Source organism: Vigna angularis, chromosome 7, assembly GCF_016808095.1.
Source record: "Vigna angularis cultivar LongXiaoDou No.4 chromosome 7, ASM1680809v1, whole genome shotgun sequence".
In the NCBI taxonomy this organism is placed as follows: Eukaryota; Viridiplantae; Streptophyta; class Magnoliopsida; order Fabales; family Fabaceae; genus Vigna; species Vigna angularis.
Window position 1 is genome coordinate 17,740,163 of NC_068976.1, and position 21,843 is coordinate 17,762,005.

Genomic DNA, 21,843 nt, shown 5'->3' on the forward strand with positions numbered 1-21,843 from the left:
ACTGCATTGGGGTATTATGATTCAATTCGTGGAAAGAGGATTCAGAATTTATCTAAATCATGTTAATGTAGATTCTCTACATAACTCTAGGAAAAGAGGAGCTTCTTTACTTGGAATTGTGGATTAAATATTCGAACATAGTTCCATGTACAGACAGGATGGTATTGTTGGAAATGCTTTACAGAAAAACTCAGTTGAGCCAACATATGTAACTAGAAATCATCTTCCAAAATGTACAAAGAGAAAGCCATCTTTTATAACTTGCTGTACAGAAGCACCACTACAATTCGGGTCATTGATATCACTATTAGATATTCCGATAAAACCGAGACATGGTTCCTACTTAGTATCTGGGTCATTTGCGGGTGGTGAGCAATGGAGGCAGACCTTGAAGACCGGAAAAGAAATTAATCCTGAAATTCCAAAGTAATGAAACCATCAACACTAGTACTTCGTGCAAAAAATAATACGGCATAGATAGAAAATTAGCTCATCAATAACTATCAATAACAAAAAACTACTTATAAATTATAGATACTTCCCCGACAAGATGAAGAAAAAAATTGAAAAAGCCACTGATTGGGATCAATTAAGTATTTGACTCTAAAATGTTAGTCGGTGAGAAATGGAAGGCCCAGAATGACTGGTTTCCCAACGTATCTACTCAATTAAATTCAAAAGAATAAAAATATACTCACGTAGAAAATTTAATTACATTAAATGTGTTTGATGTCAAACAACACATTCTTTGATTCAATTCTTGAAAAATCACCATACTCAGGTCAATTTGTGTTCTTAACACGGTTACCAAAACTGCGTCACAAATCCAATCTTACTGGCTTCAGCTTTGGTTTGCTGCACAGCGCAAGCCTCTTAGTCTTTGCTGCATCATTTATAAACAAGACTGCTCTAAGACAAGTATTTTTCAACAAAAAAAAATGCATGAAGCATTACTTGAATTCTTACCTTTGATTTCCCAGTCTTCCAAACTTCTGCATTCCCTGGTCGGGGAAGATAAGAATATTTTTCAATAGAATTTAAGACAGTAGTTTTATCCTCACCAGAGTCATTAACCGGCAACAGATCCTGTACCAATTCAGGAGATGTTTTCATAAAGTGTCAGAGGAATATATGGCTCATTTATAAATTATAATTCAGCATGCATGAAGAACAATTTCAAAAGTATACATAAGAGATTGTGTTTGGGGAGGTTTTAGATTCCAGTTTCAAATATTGTTCCCGTCATAAAACATTTGCTTTTGGTATTATGCTAGAAACAAAGTGGCCACTATCACAAAAAAAGCAAAAACAAAAACTGTTTAATAGTGTTATCTTCATGGAAAAGACTAACAAGACATATGGCTTAATCTTACCCCGTTTCCTGAATCAGTGCTCCCTGATTCCTCACTGCTCTTAACTTCCAATGAATCAAAGTAAAACAATATCTGCAAAAGAAATGTTAGAGAGAAATACAAAGAACACACTAGCAGAGAAAATTGACACAGCTGGAACTGGAACAGCAAAGTACAATGCAAATAAGGATATTAATATTCATGCATAAATGAAACAAGGTTGCCTGATCCTGGTGGAAAGTTACCTTGTCAAGTAACTGAACATTTGATGAGTCGGTAGCCATGATCTGAACTCCTAGCAAATTGCTGACATTACTGCAAAAGGGGCAGAAAATGGTGCTGAAAACACACCCATCTTCTGGACACCAAATACCGTGTTCTGGTGCGCTTTTGGGTATTCTATTGCAAATTCGTTGATCAACAAATAAAGAATCAGTAATGAGAACTGGAATACTCTTTGAAGTATCAGTAGTGCAAGTTCTCAGCCTCTGTTTCAAAAGGGATCTTAGATGAACTTTTGATGATGAAATCATCGAGCACCTAAGATATAGATGGTTCTCAGGTCGGCCTAATGGACTTTTGCAGAGTGAACAAAATATCAATAATCTTTGGTCTAGCGGAGGGGCAGTTGGTGAACATGAACCGGGTATATTGCTTATCAGTAATGGAGGAGAATTTGACTTCAAAACCCTCTCAAAATCATATTCACTTGCCTGAATTATCTCTCTAACAACTACAGAGCTCTTTCTGGACCGTGTAAGAGAAGGACTGGCACAAGGTGCAATAAAGTTTTCTTCAAGGTTTATATAAGGAGTGACTGTGGGCCTCATCCTTTTATGATGGTAAGAATTAACACTTTCCATTTCTGGAATATCATTTGTAATTACACTCCTTTTAGGAGTAACTGTAATTGAAGACTGAGCCCTTGAAGAATTTTTGCTTCCAGTATTCAAAGACATTGAAAGACTTGACTCGTGACCTGGAATTTGAGCGGGGGCCTCAATTATGAAGGAACCAGAGTTGTCATCTTTGGAGTAATGAGGGCTACTGGGACCATAGTCAACGTCTATACAAGGGGTTTCCTTTACAACGTAAGTTTCCTCGTGCATGATTGCAGTGAACCTGCAAGAATTACATTTGCCAACAAGTAACTACACTGATGTTGCTTCATAATGTAAAAATAATTGAAAAATATATTTATGTTTAGAGATTGCTATTTGATGGCATAGAAATGAATGTCTAGATGTATCTTTCGTAGAAGATAAAGGTGATCCTGTTAGGATATGTAATGTGTATGTTAGGAGGAAACATATAGAGAAGTAGTTGTTAGTTGGGTTGTTAGGTTGGGTGAGACTTTCTATATATAGTTGGGGGTCTTTGTATGCAGGGACGTTTTTGATAGTTTGGAAAAGGGTTGACAGGATCTTTGGCATCCTGTGTGAAGGGAACATTGTCCCTTGGCTGCTCTCATACTGTGTTTGTGCCCAGAATCAATAATAATAGTTCTACGCAGTGAGTATAGGTGGTTGCAGTGGGTTTTTCCAGGTTTCCTCTATCTAGGAACCTAACAGATCCTGTATTACATAATTGAAAACCTAAATGAACCCACCCAAAACAAAATAGAAAGATACACAAACATAAGGGAACAGCACATTTAGATTATCTACTTTTTCTCATTTAAATTTAAAAAGGAAAATAGTTCATCCAGGTCAATTGGTGCCTTCTTCATTTATTCAACGAAAAGAGAAAAATTACACTAGTACCATGAGTTTTAATATAAGACCCCTGACAGTTTGGCTAACTCAATCATACCGCCACATATGCTCGAAGATTAGTTGACAACACGAAAGGAAAATGTTATTTGTTAAATAAACAATCAAAGAATTAGCTGGATGTTCTGTATTTCAGTTTGTACTAAATAGAAGATTAATATCCCTCCCTTGAATGTCTGAGATTTGATATTGGAGGTCAAAGAAGGATTTAACTGCCCCAATTCTTCAAAACAGATGTGTCTATCATTAAGTTTAGACGTTTAGTTACTAAAAATAAGAATCATACAAATTACAACAAAATGACGGAAACAGAGAGATACCTTGGATCTGTCTTTGTAAAGTACTGTGGGAGATATTGACAACTATAAGTGCTACTATTCTTTTGAGCTGATGGCTCACACTCAACAAGATCTTGAGAGGTTAGGGTGGGTGAAGAAATGCTATTCTCGATCATTGTTGTTTCCCTCCCATCTCCATTATCAGACTTGTTCAGCTTCTGATTATTTTTTCTTGTGGAACATGCATTCTGATCCTTCTTTTGGACATCCCCATTTATATCCAAACTCTGTGTGGCATGCACTGTATTTATGCCATAGTGTTCCTGAAGCAAGTTGACCATGCATGGGTAATTCTTTTACCACTAAACCTTGAAGAAGATCGAGGTAGATTATAATAAACTAACATGCAATGTACCTTAGCATTCTCAAAGAAAGACTTTAATCCCTCCAATGACAAATCAAAGCTGTCATATACTTTCAACGGTCTTCTTATCCACTTTGAAATAAATGCCCTATTTCTTTCTTCTTGAAAACGTTCATCTAACTCCATAAGAATAATTACACCAATTATGATAGAAAATTGGGTTGGAAGTGTAGAGTTGATAGTTATACAAAGAACAGTGTTAACATAAACCCTAGCCCAAGAATAAACTGTAAGGCAATGGTCTACCAGAGCACAATGGGAAACGCCAGATTATTATAGTCTAAACAAAAATAAATAGCTCATAAGACAGAACTGTCGTTTTACGGTTGCCCCATAGGAATAACTGTCATGACTCTAGATAAGTTTTACATTCCATAGGAAAATATTTTCCAATGGTAGCATCTACCAACATTCAAAGCATGTTTAAAGGAATTAGTTCCAAACCAACTGATGAAAAAGAAAATAGTTTCAAAGCTGTAAACTCTGGCAAAGCAACCACCAGTGTAATATTTTGCATACTCTAGAAAACCGAAAAAAATTCCAACCTCCCTTTCAAATATGAAACTCAGTTTTTAAAATTCTAAATTCAAAAGGAGAGAAACAACGTATAAAGAGGAAGAGAACCAAAGTAGAATGCAGTTCATACCCAATAGGATAATTGCTCCATAATCAAATTTATGACGTATACAGCGCCCTACAGAAAATAAAAGGAAATCAGTATAAAAATTTGAAAAACAATCAGCTTTGGTTTAAATGGATTTAAGCCTTACCTGCAGCTTGATTTAAAGCTCGGAATGCTTGGTGGCAGTACCACTCATTTCCACTCAATAGACTTTTGAATGATTTGTAGGTGTCATTATATTTCTTCTTCAATCCAACTTGAATATCATTTCTGATAGTTTAATAAATCAGACAATCAGAAAAATTTATTCTCGTAACATGATTCCTTCAAAACTAATAGGAGAAAAGAAAGGAGTCTTACATATTTGGAAATGGAATACCAACAATAATCTGAGATTGTTAAGGACGTTCAATTTATAGTTAACATTTACACTGGTTATTAGACATTGGAATGTCTGTGATCAAAGTCATTATAACTATAGGCTACCTTGAACTGGTTCAATTTCACAACCATATTTATCAATCTTCATCTTAATAATCTCAGAGCATACCTACTTTCAATCCTCATAAAAATATACTATAGTGTCATGGTAGATAAGATCTCTTCCCCAAAGAATGGTGAAACAATCAATTATAAGTAGATATAAGGATACAACTACTCTAGCATTAGCATCGGAGAAATCAATTCCTTCAGAAACCTGAAACACAGGCATTATTCTATGTTTGATCAAATAAACACAAGCTTGTAATTATGAGGTCATATAAACAAATAACTATGCTAAAGGAAAATTGAATTCATAAATCTTAAGGCAGTTATCGTCTACACAAATTAAAACATTTTAAATAACAGTAATGCTATAAAAGATAAGAAATATCTAAACATATTATCTAAATATTTTAGAATGTCTTAGACAATCTCTTAAGATTTATTCTACTTTTATATTTTTTATTTCCTTCCTTATTTCACTACGATCTTCACAAGTACATGAATGTCTTATTAGAATGGCATTTATTAGAATGACATTTAGTAGAATGTGATTTATAAGCATATCATTTCATGTATTTATTGTCATCAACTTATATAAAATGGACTTTGTTGTGTAGCTCAAATACACAATTTTCAGCATCCTTTCCATTATTTTTATTTCTTTCATGGTATGGTAGAGCCTCTACCAAACATGAAAATATTTAAGATGAATGTATGGACACACGGAATGATTATATATGAGGAGATATTGGAGTGGTACATATTCAAGAAGACGATAAAAATTCAGCAAAGGCGGTTTCAATACGAGGCTCTAGTGAAAAGAGAAAATTGTATGGTTTTTAACTTGTAAAAAGGGATTGAGAGAGACAAAGGACACGTGGAGAAAATTATTAAAAATGACTCCATAGTGAATTTTACTCCTCAGAATTTGTTTTTTGACCAAGCACAATGATGTCAGGTGATCCATGTAATCAATTTCACCTAATGAGATATGACAATTAGAGTAAAGAGCATGAAGTATGAATAAGCAATTGAGTTGAGTGCCAATATATGCTGAGCCTTGAATAATTTGGTGCTCCATAAACTCAATCTCGTGTACGGGTGTTATTTTATATATCAGAGAACTTGCGAAAAATACAGCATTATGATCAATATGACCACTTGCAGATGGTAGATTTAGATTGACGGATGTTTTATCAAAATTTTATAGAAAGAACGTCTACTTGTTAACAATAAAGTGTAAAATGGGTGACTACAAAAGTGAATACTGTTAAATATAGTGAAAATTATATATGGGATTAATCTCCCTTGTGTTAAACACACATAGGGTTCTCTATTTATAATAGAATACAAATCAGAAATAATAACAAACTAACTGAAAGATAAAAGAAGAAATATGGGCTAAGCCCAAAATACAAATAAGAAATAATAACAAACTAACTGAAAGATAAAAGATAAAGATAAAAGATATAATATTTCTAACAAATACTAATAATTAAACAGTGGATGGCCGTAGATTTCTTTTAATCATGCAAACTGTACGTAAAACTTTTAATTTTTATTCCATTATAATATTTGTTTTCATAAATATATTTTAGTAATAGTCTATTGCAGCAGAAGGTGCCAGCTTGCCATAATACGGATAAGTTTTCATACAATTCTAAATCCAAATTAAAGTCTTTTAAAATCACAAATAATCATTTAAAATTGTGATGTGACTTTTTCACATGACCTAGAATGATTTAAATCTGAATCACTCATGGTAAAATCTAGTAGTTAATATTTGTTTCACTCAATCTCACAAAAAAAAAAACAAGTCCTGTCAAAGGAAAAACTATAAGAAATATAACTGTAGCTACTAAAGAATAGAAAAAATCAAATTACCCATTCCACAATTGTTACCAGAAAAAAGCAGCATCTAAAATAATTAGATAATAGTAAAATTCTGACGCACCTTTCCTCGACAAACACCAAGTAAAGCTGCTCCTCCTTTTCTAGAATTCTGTAGGGAATCAACTGCATGCACATGATTTAGATCTATTTTCTTAATCCTTCTTTTCCTTCCCCGCACTGGTCCTTCTTCGTGATGAATTGAATCATAATACCCCTTTAATACCAGTTCAAAATCATCTTGGCTTCCGCCTCTTGGTTCTACAAATCAACCACAAACATAATTCAAATTCTTAATACAACCAAAAATATTGCCAGGACAACAAAGTCATCTTAAGATGTTGCTAAACATCTCATTTGTTATTTGATTATAAATAAGGAGAGATATGATCAAATACTTCCCATTATTATTAGATATTGATTCTTTTACTTCTATATAAATAAGAGATCACACAATTTCAAGTAATAAGATTTCTATTTTTTTCCTTCCAATACAGTGTCTCCTCCATTGTCCAGTCCGCCACACCCTCCAATGACCAGTTCTATCCCCAGCCTGCCGCCTAACAGTCCCATGCATTCACACTCTCTGGTGCATGAAATTCACGACCTCATATTTTGGAAATCCAGCAACCCTTCCGACTTGTTCCTTCACCTCCGGTGACTTTGTTTCATCACTCTATTTGGCTATTTGTGACTCCATTTCCTGGATTGAACGTTTTGGTGTGTTTAATGGCTACTCCCAAATACTGACTCTGTTGTGTCCTTCACCAATGTTACCCTCATTCCATTTGAAAAGCCCACCAGTACAGCCAACCACGTCACTTGTGCTGTCAATGGTGGTTTCAAGGACAAGGTCGTGCTGCCAACTTGACAACCAAAATCACGAATGTTCCAGCCAACAATCAAGGAATATTTTTATTTTGTTCCCTTTATAGATTATATTTCTTATTATACATGAGCGTTTCTAATGAAAAATCTGATGTTTTGTCAATTTTTCCAAAATCTAATCTAAAATCAGTTTGGCTAGTCCATTAAAATTTTACAACTTCAAAAGAATATTTGTCCTTCCAAGTTTACTATCTTCTAAAGTCATACAGATTTCTTCATCACCACAAAACAGAGTTGTTTAACACAAAAACTGTCACTTGGTGGACACCTCGTACCCTTTATTGTAATGTCCCACAATGTTTTTGGGAAGATGTCACTCTTACCACCACCAATATGATTAACCACATGCCTTATCGTTCTAAACAATCGGATTCCTTGTTCTGTCTTGAATATTAAACAAGACTTTCATCCTATTCCTTATGTGTCTTTTATGTTACATGTTTCGTCCATGATCTCACTCCAAGTAAAGATAAGTTATTTGAAAAATCCCTCAAATGTACCTTTCTTGGTTACTCCCACATCTAGAAAGGCTTCAAATGTTCCACTCCATAACTTAAACGGTTTCTCTGCTGATGTTACTTTCATTGAAAATACTGCTTTCTTGTCTTCTACCGTTCAATATGTTCCTCTAGTGGTTCCACATGTACTTATCTTACCAAATATTTATAATTGATAGGTATTGATTTTGTTCCTTATTATTGTATCTTTTCTTCATCATAAATAAGAGTACCCATGCATATTGATCACACAGTTACAAGCGATGCTTTCCATAGATATAAATACCAGAGTAATTTTCTCTCTACTAAAACATTTGCATTGCAGGAAAAATAGATAGCAAAAGGTAAAAGCAAACATATCAACAGAAACTTCTCTTGATCCTAGTGCACAACAAGCATTTCATAAATAAGGATAACTCACCGACAAAAAGAGGCTTTTCTGCATTTAGTCGAGACCATTGACCTGTTTCAGACCAACGGTTGCGTAATTTGTCCATCAATTTATAACTTGGAAAGAACACAAGGCATCCGCCTGGAACAATCTTGAAGATTTCCTCTAAAGATTTTCCAACTGCATCCTAAATCATAACTAATGATAACCAGACGTATTCTAAATGCAAGAATAACATATTCTGAAAAATATGTCGAGAGCAAACATACCTGGAATGCATATCCATCTGCAGTTTTATAACTTGCATTCAAAGGATAATTGCCAGGACCAGTGGAGATTACAGCAGGCCACACCTATATTCAAGAGGTTTTAAGTTATAACTTGTTGAACTAGCACTTATAGGGCTAAAAGGACAAGTGGACAAGTAGCCAAGACCTGTGAGTCAACATCAATTACATGAGGAGCTTCTAGACTAGTTTCAAAATGAACTCCAAGCTCAGAAGTAAAGGATGCCAACGGTGACAGTGTTCTGAAATACCAAAATAAGTATGTAAAAGATACTACAATGATGTAAGGCAGTAAAGATGCAATGAGAACTGTTGAATATAGTGAAAAACTATATATTAGATTGATCTCCCTTGTGTTAAATACACACATAGGGTTCTCTATTTATAATAGAAGAAATATGGGCTAAGCCCAAAATACAAATGAGAAATAATAACAAACTAACTAAAAGATAAAAGATATAATATATCTAACACTCCCCCTCAAGCTGGAGCATACAAATTGTATGAACTAAGCTTGAAATAGATGAACTCAGTGTTGAACTAGATGATTTGTCTTCAAGAGTGTGAGGCAAACATAGATAGACTAACAGCAGCTTGTGAAACTTCAACTTCAAAAGTGGATGAAGGAGAGCCGTGTGGACAATGATAAATTGCAAGGACTGATTCCCAATCAATGATGGAAGAGTGACGGGATCAACAGTGGTAGCTGAAAGCTAAGAGCTACAAAACTGCAGGGACTACACTAAATCCCCATCAATGATGGATGGGTGACGGGATCAACAGTAGTAGCTGAAATCTACAAAACTGCAGGGACTACACCCATATATATGTGACTTGCAGTGTCTTGGAAACATACTCCCCCTTAGTGTGAAGGGTGGAAATGTGGAATATCACAGTTGCTGGACCACTAAAACAGAAACAAAATATTAAGCTATAATGCTGAAATAAAGGCATCAAAGATCCAAAGATACGTTGGAGGTCCAAAATTCTTTGCTGGACAACTCCTAAGTGGTGATACTTAGCAGTGTATCACAAGAAGATCGGGCTAACTCTAGCCCAAGAAGAACTGACACAGTTGCGTCTGTCTGAGGCAGTAGCGACTGCAGCGGCGGTTGACTGCTATAAAACTGTAGGGACTAAATTGCCATCACTGATGGGGCCTGTAGTGGCTGGAAGCGACAAAACTACAGGGACTGCCATCACTAACTGACGAGGTGATGGGGGCCTACAGTTTTTGGAAGCATACGGCGCCTGGACAACGGCATACGGTGCCGAACAGCGGCAAACAGTGCCGAACAGCGGCAAACGGCACGGGACAGCGGCAAACGGCGCGGGACAGCGGCAAACGGCGCGGGAACGGCATCAGCAGCTGAGACGAAGCACACAACGCAGAAAGGAAGGTCCGACAATGCAGAACGTGCGGCGAGATGAAGATGCTTTGAAGACAGACGAAGATGGCAGCAATGGCTGCTCTGGAAGGTCTGAACAGAGAGAGGGAGGTCCGGCGAGACAACCGGAAGCGTCGCGGTTTGATGCCGATGCTGGGAAGGCGGCGCGTGACAAGCACGCACCCGAGATCTGACGGAGAAGAAGCGGCGCGTGGCGGAGCGTGGGAAAGAGTCAGACGCCGGCACCGGTGGGGTTGGTCGTCGCGTGAAGAGGCGAACCAGATCCAGTGGTTGTCGGACGGAACTGTGACAGTGGCCGGCGACAAGGCGGCGGCGGACTGGCCGGAAAGAAGCGTTGCGTGGCGGCGCGTGACTGAGAGGTGGCTCTCGAAATCGGCGTGGTTGGCCGTCGCTCGAAGAGACGGTCCAGATCCGCAGGTCACCCGTCGAATCTGTGACGGTGGCCGGCGGTAGCGACGACGACGGTGGCCGGAGTTAGCAGTGACGGCAGCGGAAAGTGGCGGCGACAGCAGTGGCACACTGGGTCTGGACTGGTGCTGACTGTGGCAGAGATTTAAGAAGAAAAATGGACTGCCCACTGAGATTTTAGGGGCTGCCGGCGGTCATGGCGGCCGGCCGCCGGCAGACAGCAAAGACCACCAGAAGAGGATCAGAGAACTTGCTCTGATACCATGTTGAATATAGTGAAAAACTATATATTAGATTGATCTCCCTTGTGTTAAATACACACATAGGGTTCTCTATTTATAATAGAAGAAATATGGGCTAAGCCCAAAATACAAATGAGAAATAATAACAAACTAACTAAAAGATAAAAGATATAATATATCTAACACTCTAAGCTCGTTCCTCAACAATTCTTGGTCCTAACATGCAGAGTGTCATGGAAATTAAAAACAACAAATTACAGTCGCCTCATCTTAGATATAAAAAGTTGTACGCCATAGACACACATACATATATCAATTATGAATTATTTGGTGAAAGTTTATGATAAGCACCCAAGCACTTAAGGAACCCACTCTCGAGCTAACTATTATGAAGATAGAACCAAATAATTAAATATTCAATCAAACATGCATATTACTCAATGTGGAATTTAGGCACACTATTAAATTCAAGTCCTTATCAGTTTACCTTTAACATGAAGGCTTGTGATAGCAATGCCTCAATTGTACTATACTTCAACAAATGCATTTTACAGACTATAAAGTGAAAAGGCTATTTCTATAAACCAGACATATAGTAGGGTATATCTACAGACATTACAATGAAATGTGAAGATCTGAATAGGAGGGAAATTGACAAAAGACAGTTTTACCAAAAAGACGTCAAGTTAATTTGGGAAATGTTAACATAATATATGAGACATGAATACATTACTGGAATACAGAACATGTATTCCAGCAGAGATGCTTCTAAGAAAACTAGTCCAGATATTCCGGTTAATTCCGCCGAAAACTGAAAAAAATATGCTGCTTGACTCCCCACCCACCCAGATCCAAAAGAATACAGGCCCAGTCATAATTATATGCTTATATGAAATCAGGCTTAAAAGACCTGATTTTCCCTGCCTTATATTATCAGTCTAGGTCAGGCTATAAAATCCCAACCAGCCCACTGGCTCCGTAGGAATTTTCCCCAGACTCCGAAAATGGTACTGATTAATAGGGACACATTGCTAAGGAATAAATTTTGAGATGCATTCTTGAATCATGAGAAAAAAATACAAAAAGAAATCTGTTCTGAACCAATTATAAACTTGGTCTTGGTTGGTCATTAGGTACCCATTGTACTTACCCTGAAGTCAAGATAATTGATAAAGAAAGATCAGCAACATCTCTAAACACAACTGCTGGATTCAAACACCATAAACTAAAAGCGCATGTCCAGTTTCCAGTAGCTCTTCCTGGCAGAACCAATGAAGGTTAATTGTAGTAATGCAGTAATAACTCCAGCATGAACATAAAATATATAGTTATATACTAGTTATTGGAACCCTTTACAATGCCCTTGATTAATCAACCTGTGATTGGTCGACCAATTTTACAAGGAAAAGGATCCTCATATGTCTTCAGTTCGCAAAATAAATGTACACTATCATGTATCTCATTTCATGTCTCCTTTTCAAGGTCTGAAAACAGTAATTATCTGTAGCAATCTAGCACCAACTGTTTCAGGATCCAAAATTAAAAACAATTTAATCTTTCATGTTTAAAGTAAATCTTTAAATTGTTTTCTCCGCATAAATGATTTCGATTTGTTAATTTAGATTCTATAATATTTTAAATTAGAGACTCCTAAAAATGTCAATGACTAACCAAAAGGTTTCCAACCCATTTCCCATTCGCTTGTGTATGGACAGCAACCATATTCGCAAGTTCTGCCGCATATTATTGTTAGTCTAAAATTGCAACCACTTACCAGTATCTTTTCTAACACGTCGCTGAAGAGCAAGCTGGTAATCCAACATGTGAGATCCATTTCTTGAGAAGAAATAAGTTAGCGACGAGAATAAGCCTGAAATGAGATCAATAAATATCATTGGTAGTAATGAATATTTTGAGCTAAGTCGGTAGCTGAATGTAGTTCCACATATATTAAAAACATAAACCCAAACCTTCCAATGTTATCACTGCCGTGCCACTTATATGCGGTTCATCTGTCTCCAAGTCTGTAGCAACTTTGATTGCCTTGAACAAATTATCAAGTAGATGAATGGCACGCAATCAAAAGAATAAATACAAATGCCAACAAATGGGATACCTTGAACAAATTATCAAGTAGATGAATGGCACGCAATCATAAAAATAAATACAAATGCCAACAAATGGGATACCTTGGTAGCACATTCCAACAAGATAGGGAAGCACTGCTTCGAAATATTTGCTTCTTCAAGCTCTCGTAAAGCATTATCACCAGTCCAACTATACATACATATAGGAAGCTTGTGTTATTAAATCTCAGATTAGCTCACAGGTCATGGGTTTTATTTTAGCAAACAAAGGACACAACCGTTAAATAATATTTTTAAGAATATCAATTCAACTATAACAGAGGAAAAATAATCTAAACACAAAAAAGTTCATAGAGCTTAAAGCAACACTTCAGCTCTCCACTAGTAGATGTCATACGTGAATGGAGACAATAAAACAGAAATTTAAAAGTTGACAAGATAAAAAAAGATCAATTCTTATCAACACGTGAAATAGGTTCAAAAGAATGACAAAAGAATAATATATAATCTCCTAATCAAATTAAACAAATGGAGATTCACTTGGGAGAAAAAGCGCATGTACCTTATTAAGAGTAGAAATAATGTAACATGCAACAAGATTACAGTTAACAGTATTATCCCCAACCCAAGTGGAGTCTCCCTTTACCAATACCCATTGATTCAGCATGATTATTGAAATCCCAATCAACTACTAGTCGCATATCACTCTATAAAGCATGATCATATCAAATATAAAGCAAAACAATTTTACAGCCTCAAGAACCAAATTATAAAGCAAAAACTGAATTTACAAAATAATAATGAATAGAGGCATACAAAATGGAAAAATCTCTAACTTACTGCGATACATAGTGGTGAAAATCACGTTTTTCGAGCTGGTTTTTCTTCCTTTCCATCCAACTAGTAAGGCCCTATACAAATACAGCACACATTGAATATATACAGCCACTGAGGATAAATTTATTAGTCAAACATTTCAAACCCAATATCTAATCCTATTACCTGTGCCATTTCATATAGTGGTTGGTAAATTGCAGTATTAATTGAACAAAGTTGCTGGAGTTCCATTTGTAGTTCTTTCAAAGGTATAGTCATGTAGTTAAGCATCATTAGTAGTGACCATGAAAGTAAGTCTCAATTATTAGTGACAGTGAAAATAAAAGAGTAAGGTTCGTAGCATACTATCCAAAACATCCTCTTCAATATCCACACTTCCAGCATCACGAGCAATGTCCTCTATATTGCTGCAAAGGGCAAGTATGTGAGAGCCATTTCATAGACAAAAACAGGAATAAATTACAACCAAACCATACAAAGTTGTCTTTCAGTTCTGCATTGGCTTGAATACAATACAACAGGTGGTGTATGATAGACAACTAGAAATAAAGCCAGTTCAATTTAACTGGACTCCTATAACTGTTTGATTGATTTGGAAACTAAATAGAAAGAGAACAACAACTCACTGAGCTTCATCAAGAATCACTATGGCGCCTTTGATATCCACATCCATTGCTGCCCGGATGACTGGATTAATGATATAGTTATAAGGACAAAATACCAACTGTGCATCATCTGACATAGAACGAGCAGCATAATAAGAGCACCCTGAAAGTGGAGACAGCAGAAAACTTGTACATTACAAAGCTTCGCATAGACTTCAAAAGAAATAAACAAAACTCCAAAATAACAGTAAAAGGTCAAACCTTTGACCAATTGTCCAACTTTTACTAGATCTTCTATGTCATGCACCTCATTGCATCCTCCTTTCTGAAGGGATGGATGACCTTTGACTTTATGAGCATTTCTGCATAGATTGTAAGTTTCTCATTTTGGTTACTTCAAGAGCAACATAAAAGATAGAGAGGAAGCATGCGTGGAAGAGCATACACTCACTTGAATTCTGGACACCCTGTTGCCCCATCTTTCAATAATAGTTTACTGACAAAATTTTATGAAAAATATCAGTACCAAGATTGAAGAGGGAAAAGAGATTCCCATAAAGTAAAAAATGTCAAGGTAAAAAGCACCATTCTTCATTGATATTCTCTTTGCCAATTATATTTTTATTTGTGCAGTAATGTTTCCGCGACGCCTGCCAAATAAATGAGGGAAAAATATTTAAATTCATATTACTTCACTGAATGTAACATATCTTTTTGCATACCCAATAATAAGTATCAACGGCAAAAATGCATACTGACTTTTGATAAAACCTTTGCTAAATTAAAATCCATAACATACAAGTTGGATGTTGATTAGTATCTCATCAGCAATGCTTTAAAACTAACATATAATATATAATATGCTTCACAAAAAAAAGAAAATATAGCTTATCATTAAATATTAAAAATTTATTAGAAAAATAATGAAATTAAAAATGCTTCAGTCTGGAGAAATGCTGAATAATCAATCACATTCACCGGAATGATATCAAAAGATATGATATTTTGCAGTAGCTCCATTAATTTTGGTTAAAAAAGAAAATCAAAAGGTGAATTACTTCAGAGGGAAAATACCAAAGAAATCAAACGAGGTTAGATAATAAATGGATTCAACCTACCAACACAGCCATTGGCACCCTGTATGCAGTTTTGCGCAATTCGTTAACCACTTGAGAAATCTGTGAGTGCGTTCTCCTTGTACAATAGAGTAAAAAATTAGCCAGATAAGTGATGATACCCGTATGACAGGGAAACCCTGGAATGGAACCATTCAATGTAATATAAACATGTCTAAAATACATAGCAGTGCTGGTTAAGTGAAACTACGATAATAATTAAATAAAAAATAAAAAATTTATACAATGAATTACTAATGCAACAAGCAAAAGGGATTCAAACGGTAAAGGTAAAAAAACATACGAAGCGTAATAAATAGTTGGTGCTTTCTTTTTCTTCTGCTTCTTGTTGTTTGCCTCAGTTTGCGTACGGTCCGGGTTTTCTGATGCTAAAAGCAGGAGAATTTTGTGAGGAGAACGAAAAGTAGATAAAAAATATGGCCCATTAGACTAGGTAATTAGCATACCAGAAGATAGTGAAAGCTCCTCGACAACAAATCCGCCGCCATAAGCCAGAGGATCGGTGGTTGCCTCCGGGAGGGGATTGAGGGGGTCTTGTTTAGATTTATAGTGTTGCTGCCAAGCGAGAGATGAACAGAGAAGCGAAAGGGACTTGCCGGTGCCAGTTGGAGACTCGAGCAACGCGTGACAGTGGCCTTCTCTCCGAGCCTGGTTGAGGGTAGAGATCACTCTACCCATAAAGGCAAACTGAGACCCATATGGTTGGTAAGGAAATTCTACTTCCAGACCACCGATGTGGTAAACATTTTTAGTTTTAGGGTTAGGGTTTGATGCAGAGACCATTTTTTTCTGTCATTCACTTCAGATTTCACAATATGAGATGAGATGTGCATACTCTGCCTCTCTACTTCTCGACTGTTTAAGTTTAGGCGGGAAACAGATTGTCAGAAGGATTTGGCGGCTAAGTTGATGATTTACGTACGAAACATTAGTTCTTTTTGTTTAGTTTTTGTTATTTAATATTTTTCAATTTTTAGATTAAATGATTTAGTTTGTACGAAATTATATGAAAAAACTTGAGTAGATCTTATAATTGAAAAAAAAAATCAAGTAAACTTTTTACGATGTAAATTTTTGTGATAAGTGCGTGAATTTGGTATAAATGTTATTTTAATACAATTTTAAATCTTCCGAAACTAACTTTGAAAACCTATTTTTTAATTTATAATCCTAATTGAAATTTTTACTGACAAATGTATATAATTTGGCAAAAAACTATTTGAAAAAACTTAAGCAGTTGATTTTTAAAGTGAAAAATAAAATATTGAAAAATAAAAAAATTACTAAAATAACTCATTTTTACTAAACATCTATTAACAACTTTCATTAACTTTTCTTAAAAACAAAAATTATAACTAAAACAAATTTTAATTTTCTCATTATTATTAACTCCATTTTTCAATAAATAAACATTATTTTTTAAAATACACATTCATCTTATAATAAACCATAAAAAATCAAAACTTCTTAATTTTTAACAGTAAGTCAAGTATTGAAAAATATCAAAATTTCTAAAATAACTCATTACTTTATTTATTTTTCTTATCTACACATCTATTAATAACTTTTACTAATTTTTCTTACAAACAAAACTACAACTAAAACAATTTTTATTTTTTTCATTACTTTTAACTTAATTTATTTCAATAAAAATAATTTTAAAAATATAAATTCAACATATAAATTAATTTTATTTTTTTAACTCATAAAGTCAAGTATTTTACCAAAATATATATATTTTCTAGTGTTTTCTTATTTATTCGGGAAGTTTTAGCGTTTTCCTATGGGCAGAAAATTAAGGGGGAATGCTTGATCTGTTTTCAAAAGGAGAAAACATGATAAAGCTTTGTTATGAGGTATGGGTAATGAGGAGAGTGTAGAGAGCTGAGGGGGAAACGGTGATCTTTATATTGGAATATTTCATATGCATGTGTTTAAATCTTTTCCAAGCACAGGAGATCCTCCTGCCTGAGATCTTCCTGACCCAGAGGAACATGCCCCATTTGGTTTAGTATGTCAAATTTTTCTCGCTTGGAAGGATCCCCCATTTTAGAATATCATATATCATGTTCTTATATGTAACTTTGCTCCCTTCAACAACAATGCTGCCAGCTACTAGAACCTGCATGTCTGATCCCAAGGTATCATTGAAAGAGAAATGTTGTTTTCACAAATAGAAGAAATAAAATAGATTAGGGATAGATATTAAAATGGAAGGGAAAGAATGCAAAAAATAATAAATGTAAGAAAAAGAATCTGGATACTTCGGAAGTTTTGGTGCTAATAACAAAACTGTTACTGTAAAGACAAGTGTAATTTATTAATTGCCTGCTATTAAAATCTATAGCATATGAATGAAAAAGGATTTTTAAATTACATTACATTCTTTTATAAAACAAAAGAATCACTATTAGATGCCTTGTTAGTTATTCCAGCAAACGTTTGTGCTTACACCAGGCAATGGCAACTACATACAAGAATATGGTCCCTGCAGTGCTACCACCAACAGTCCAGAGGAACTCTGTCATCCCGGCTTTATCGGGATCAAATAGCTCAATGTGAATATTCATGCCGAAAACTCCGGCCACAACAACAAAGCCACTCACTACCAGAGTTGCTGTGGTCAACATGACTCCCATTTGGAGGAGATGGTTCTGTTTGTCATCCAGCATGATATTGATGTAATCCTCCGTGTCATCAACATATTCCCTCAGCTTCATGAAAACAATGAACAAATAAGAAAGAGACAGTAACGGAGAAGTTAATTTTCACTTCATTTTCCTGGTAAGTAGTAAATTATAATATAATGTCAAATTTTTACAGAAGATAATCATATTGGATCAGAAATGTTCAAAGATCATAACCTAAAGTTGCCAACCACGTGATTTGACAAACTCCCTTACATACAATTCATCCGCCTTAGAAACATATTGGCCAAGTCCCCAACATTTCAAAAAATAAGAGAGTTTGTTACAAAGGTTTGAAATAACATGCATCTTTAATCCCGTATGTAACAGCATTTTAGCCCCTAAAATATAAGGGGTCTTGATGATTGCCGAAAGCTGGAACTTGGCAAATACAGCATTGAAAGACTAGTTTGTCTCCCCCAGTTCCAAAATTGCTCAATGTCAAGGTTGGATCGGAATCAAATGTTGATCATGGGTGATGACTTTGTTGCCAGTTTCGAGTATAAGTAGATAATGACGGATAGAGCGTCACCACTGATGGTTATCAGGATATGACCAAGATGTAAATATGTTGTCTGCTCCACAACCAACAAAAGTCTCTTCTCCCTTCACTAATAGGGCCAAGCTTCAATCAACCAAACCTTTTATCTCAACCATGGTGTCTTTCCTCTCTGCTCTGGTTTCATTTTAGTCTCTAGTCTGTATTAGGGATTACTAATACGACATACACAAAAAAATGTTGTCATGAAAGATCCGTAGATGACAATTAACATGTATGTGAGATTTCTGTAAAAGTTAACTCAAGCCTCTCAATTGATCCATGGACTAAACTTTCCAAATTTAACATTTTTCATCTTTTAGGGAGACCAACTTAACCGACTTCCCGTTTTTGAAGGGCAAAAATGATGATTGGCACCCCATTAAATGTTTTCCTATGAAACAACGTTGGAAGAACTCCTGACAATCTATGCCCTCAAATACAAACCAGAAAGAAAAAAAGTTACTCTTTTCATGGCTTCTCCTCCAACCTTATATACAGAACCTCTTCCATCTTCAAATAAGATTTCACTAGGCTACTTAATCGGAAAGAACTAATTGGTGTTTGTACGCACTTAGAGGGGAAGGAAATGTTTGGAGGTTCCATATACACACATGTCTCCACACTAAGCCCTCGCACACACTCCAAAAGGCCTCTTACCAGAACTATCTATGTATATATAAACCCATGTCTCTTCTTTTATCCCCTGTGTGTAAGACTTTGTTTGTAGAAAAAGTAATAAAATACGGATGATCAACCGATAGAGCAGAAGGAATATAAGATGAAGGGGCGTGCATACCGTCGAGAGCTTGTTCAAGGTGCCATCGATCTGCACAAAGTAAGCCTCCAAAAGCATTTCAAGCTCCTCGACATCAAGCTGCTTGGTGACGGCACTGTAGGTGCTACCACGGGTTCCATGGTTGTCCCTACCAAGAACATTGTAGACACTGTGATGATCCTCCAAGCCCTCAGGGGGTCCTCCAGGCTCAAAGGATATTTCTGGAACGGTCCTAAAAATGGATAGAAAATTTACATTTAGAGGGAGGAAAGAGAGTTAAAAAGAGGTAAAAGCGTAAAAAGGTGGATGCCTGTCGTCTAAATCCTACTCGTCGTGGTCATTTATGGAGGATGTGGAAGAGCTCTCTTTCATCTGCTGTTCGGCTAACTTTTCTGTCCGATACATCTCGGCCATATCTTCGTCGTCGTCCAGCAAGTGCTCCAATTCATCCCTCACCTGGACACATGATCAAACAATCAAATAATGAAAGCCCCGGAAGCTCATGCCATGCATCAATCACACAACCAACCTTCTGAACACGCCCAGTGATGGCGACTAATCGGCTCTTAATTTGACGAACGCGTTCCAAATTGAGAGTACTGATCTTGGATGTGAGCTTGTCCAAGGCGGGATGAGCCTCCTGCTCCAACGTCTTTGCCTGTCAGTTGGCAGAGGAAAGGTTTAGAGTGAAGACAGAGGGAAATTATCGGCAAGAAATAAAAAGAAGAGAAGATGGAAGCACGGACTTCGTTCTCCAATACGCTACAGGCGGATTCAAGGCAGGCCTCCAGGGCTACGAACTCGAAAGGGATAATCTTGATGGCATCGGGGTCGTGGTCGCGGTCGGGCTCGTAGTTGGTGTAGTGGTCGTGGTTTTTGCAAGGGGAGGAGGCCTGGTGATGGCGGAGAATCCTGGCCTGGAGCTCGTGGACGAAGGGGGTGACAGAGGGGTCACGTGAGTTGAGGAGGAGAACCTCTTGGGCGGTGATGATGGCCTTGATGTGCTCCAAGTTGATGACGATGGCCCTCTCACGGCCAAGAAGGGTGGAAGGGTAGGAGAGGAGAGGGTCCAATATGCGGAGGTCACGGGCAGGGAGGCCGGTGCGCTTCATGATGGCGTGCTTCCCAGCCTCCACCACCTCCGTCTCTCCTTTCCCGTCGAGCAGCAGCCATTGCCTGATTCCGCTTCCCTTCTTCCGAATCCCCGTTGCCGTCTGTCTCTCCTCTCCGCTCCTCATCTCATCTCCTTCTCAAGGGGCTAACTGGAAAGCAGAGGAGAAGATGTGTTCAAGAAGAATGCATATGTTTTATTCACTGTTAGTGGGCTAAGTATAACATAAAACTATAAATTACAAAGACACGAAGACCCTTTAATACCCTCAGAAATCACCATTAAGGATAAAACATTTGGGTTCATGATTCTGCGACCCACGCCGTTATGCCCTGCCATGTCCACTCTAGCCGCATCTGAAAAACACCATGCGATTTTGCGACCCACGCCATTATGCCGTGCAATGTCCACCCCAGCCGTATCTGAAAAATACCATGCGATTTGGCAACTTCCACTCTATAATTGGCCTTGCATTTGATATTGATTTAGAAATATTGATAAAATGAAAAAGCTCTTTTGAGCTTTCTATTAACAACTTAAGATCGGAGTGAAGCGACCCTTGTTTTTAAGCTACGTAATCCTTACCCAATGGTTTCGTTTATGGTGAAATCTCTCACTAACTTTTATCATTTTTAATAATGTTGACTTGTACGCCTATAAACATATATATCATTTCAGTGATTTTTAATCCCAACCCAATCTCGTAAAATTAGTTTTCATAATGTCTTTAATACACTCTTTCGTGTTAAGGTTAAATATTTGGAGCATAAGACTATAAGATCAAATATTTGTAGATAATGTGATAAGGGATAATATGTTAAGCTCAACAAACCTTTGTAGGATAAATTGGGTTTGTATCATTCTATTTTTAAAAACTGTTTAGTTTTAAAGAAACAAAGAGAAAGGGCATGTTGGAAAGCCACCTTAGTTCTGGCCTCTTTGGAGCTTCCTTAATTGCAGCTTTAAGAGAGGTGCGTTAGTTCCACATGAAATAGTGATATGGTTTATGTAGAGCTCTTAAAGCTTGGATAGTTGTTAGTTTACAAGCCAGGTTGGTGAGGCGACTTAGAGTGTAAGTCGATATTTGAGGACACGCCTAGATCATGCTTCACCGCATG

The 21,843-nt window shown here is 36.6% G+C and overlaps 2 protein-coding genes across 5 annotated transcripts; both read right to left on the minus strand.

Moving 5' to 3' along the window:
• Positions 1 to 85: 85 nt before the first annotated feature.
• LOC108338587 (uncharacterized) lies at positions 86 to 16,497 on the minus strand. Of its 4 annotated transcripts, none has more exons than XR_001833050.2 (29): positions 16,058 to 16,496; positions 15,895 to 15,979; positions 15,594 to 15,669; positions 15,061 to 15,125; positions 14,927 to 14,971; positions 14,737 to 14,837; positions 14,497 to 14,638; positions 14,216 to 14,277; positions 14,036 to 14,109; positions 13,874 to 13,944; positions 13,136 to 13,223; positions 12,917 to 12,989; positions 12,721 to 12,816; positions 12,097 to 12,205; positions 9,036 to 9,129; positions 8,870 to 8,953; positions 8,631 to 8,787; positions 6,889 to 7,085; positions 5,101 to 5,145; positions 4,809 to 4,837; positions 4,597 to 4,718; positions 4,473 to 4,520; positions 3,818 to 3,942; positions 3,445 to 3,725; positions 1,598 to 2,474; positions 1,374 to 1,445; positions 967 to 1,086; positions 716 to 883; positions 86 to 413 (listed from the first exon to the last, which is right to left on the minus strand). XR_001833050.2 is itself a non-coding variant. In XM_017575550.2 (29 exons), exons 1-28 carry the CDS (start codon positions 16,392 to 16,394, stop codon positions 842 to 844), a joined length of 3,717 nt encoding a protein of 1,238 aa, XP_017431039.1. In that variant the 5' UTR covers positions 16,395 to 16,497; the 3' UTR covers positions 86 to 413; positions 837 to 841. The 4 variants fall into 4 exon arrangements, 2 of the variants coding, with proteins under 2 accessions (XP_017431039.1, XP_017431040.1); XR_001833051.2 differs by having other exon boundaries at positions 699 to 883; XM_017575550.2 differs by having other exon boundaries at positions 837 to 883; positions 16,058 to 16,497.
• A 1,433-nt stretch (positions 16,498 to 17,930) lies between these two features.
• Positions 17,931 to 21,261, minus strand: LOC108336286 (magnesium transporter MRS2-3). Its single transcript, XM_017572679.2, has 6 exons — positions 20,992 to 21,261; positions 20,361 to 20,876; positions 20,144 to 20,272; positions 19,943 to 20,070; positions 19,636 to 19,846; positions 17,931 to 18,325 (listed from the first exon to the last, which is right to left on the minus strand). Exons 2-6 carry the CDS (start codon positions 20,850 to 20,852, stop codon positions 18,038 to 18,040), a joined length of 1,248 nt encoding a protein of 415 aa, XP_017428168.1. The 5' UTR covers positions 20,853 to 20,876; positions 20,992 to 21,261; the 3' UTR covers positions 17,931 to 18,037.
• Between the last annotated feature and the right edge of the window lie 582 nt (positions 21,262 to 21,843).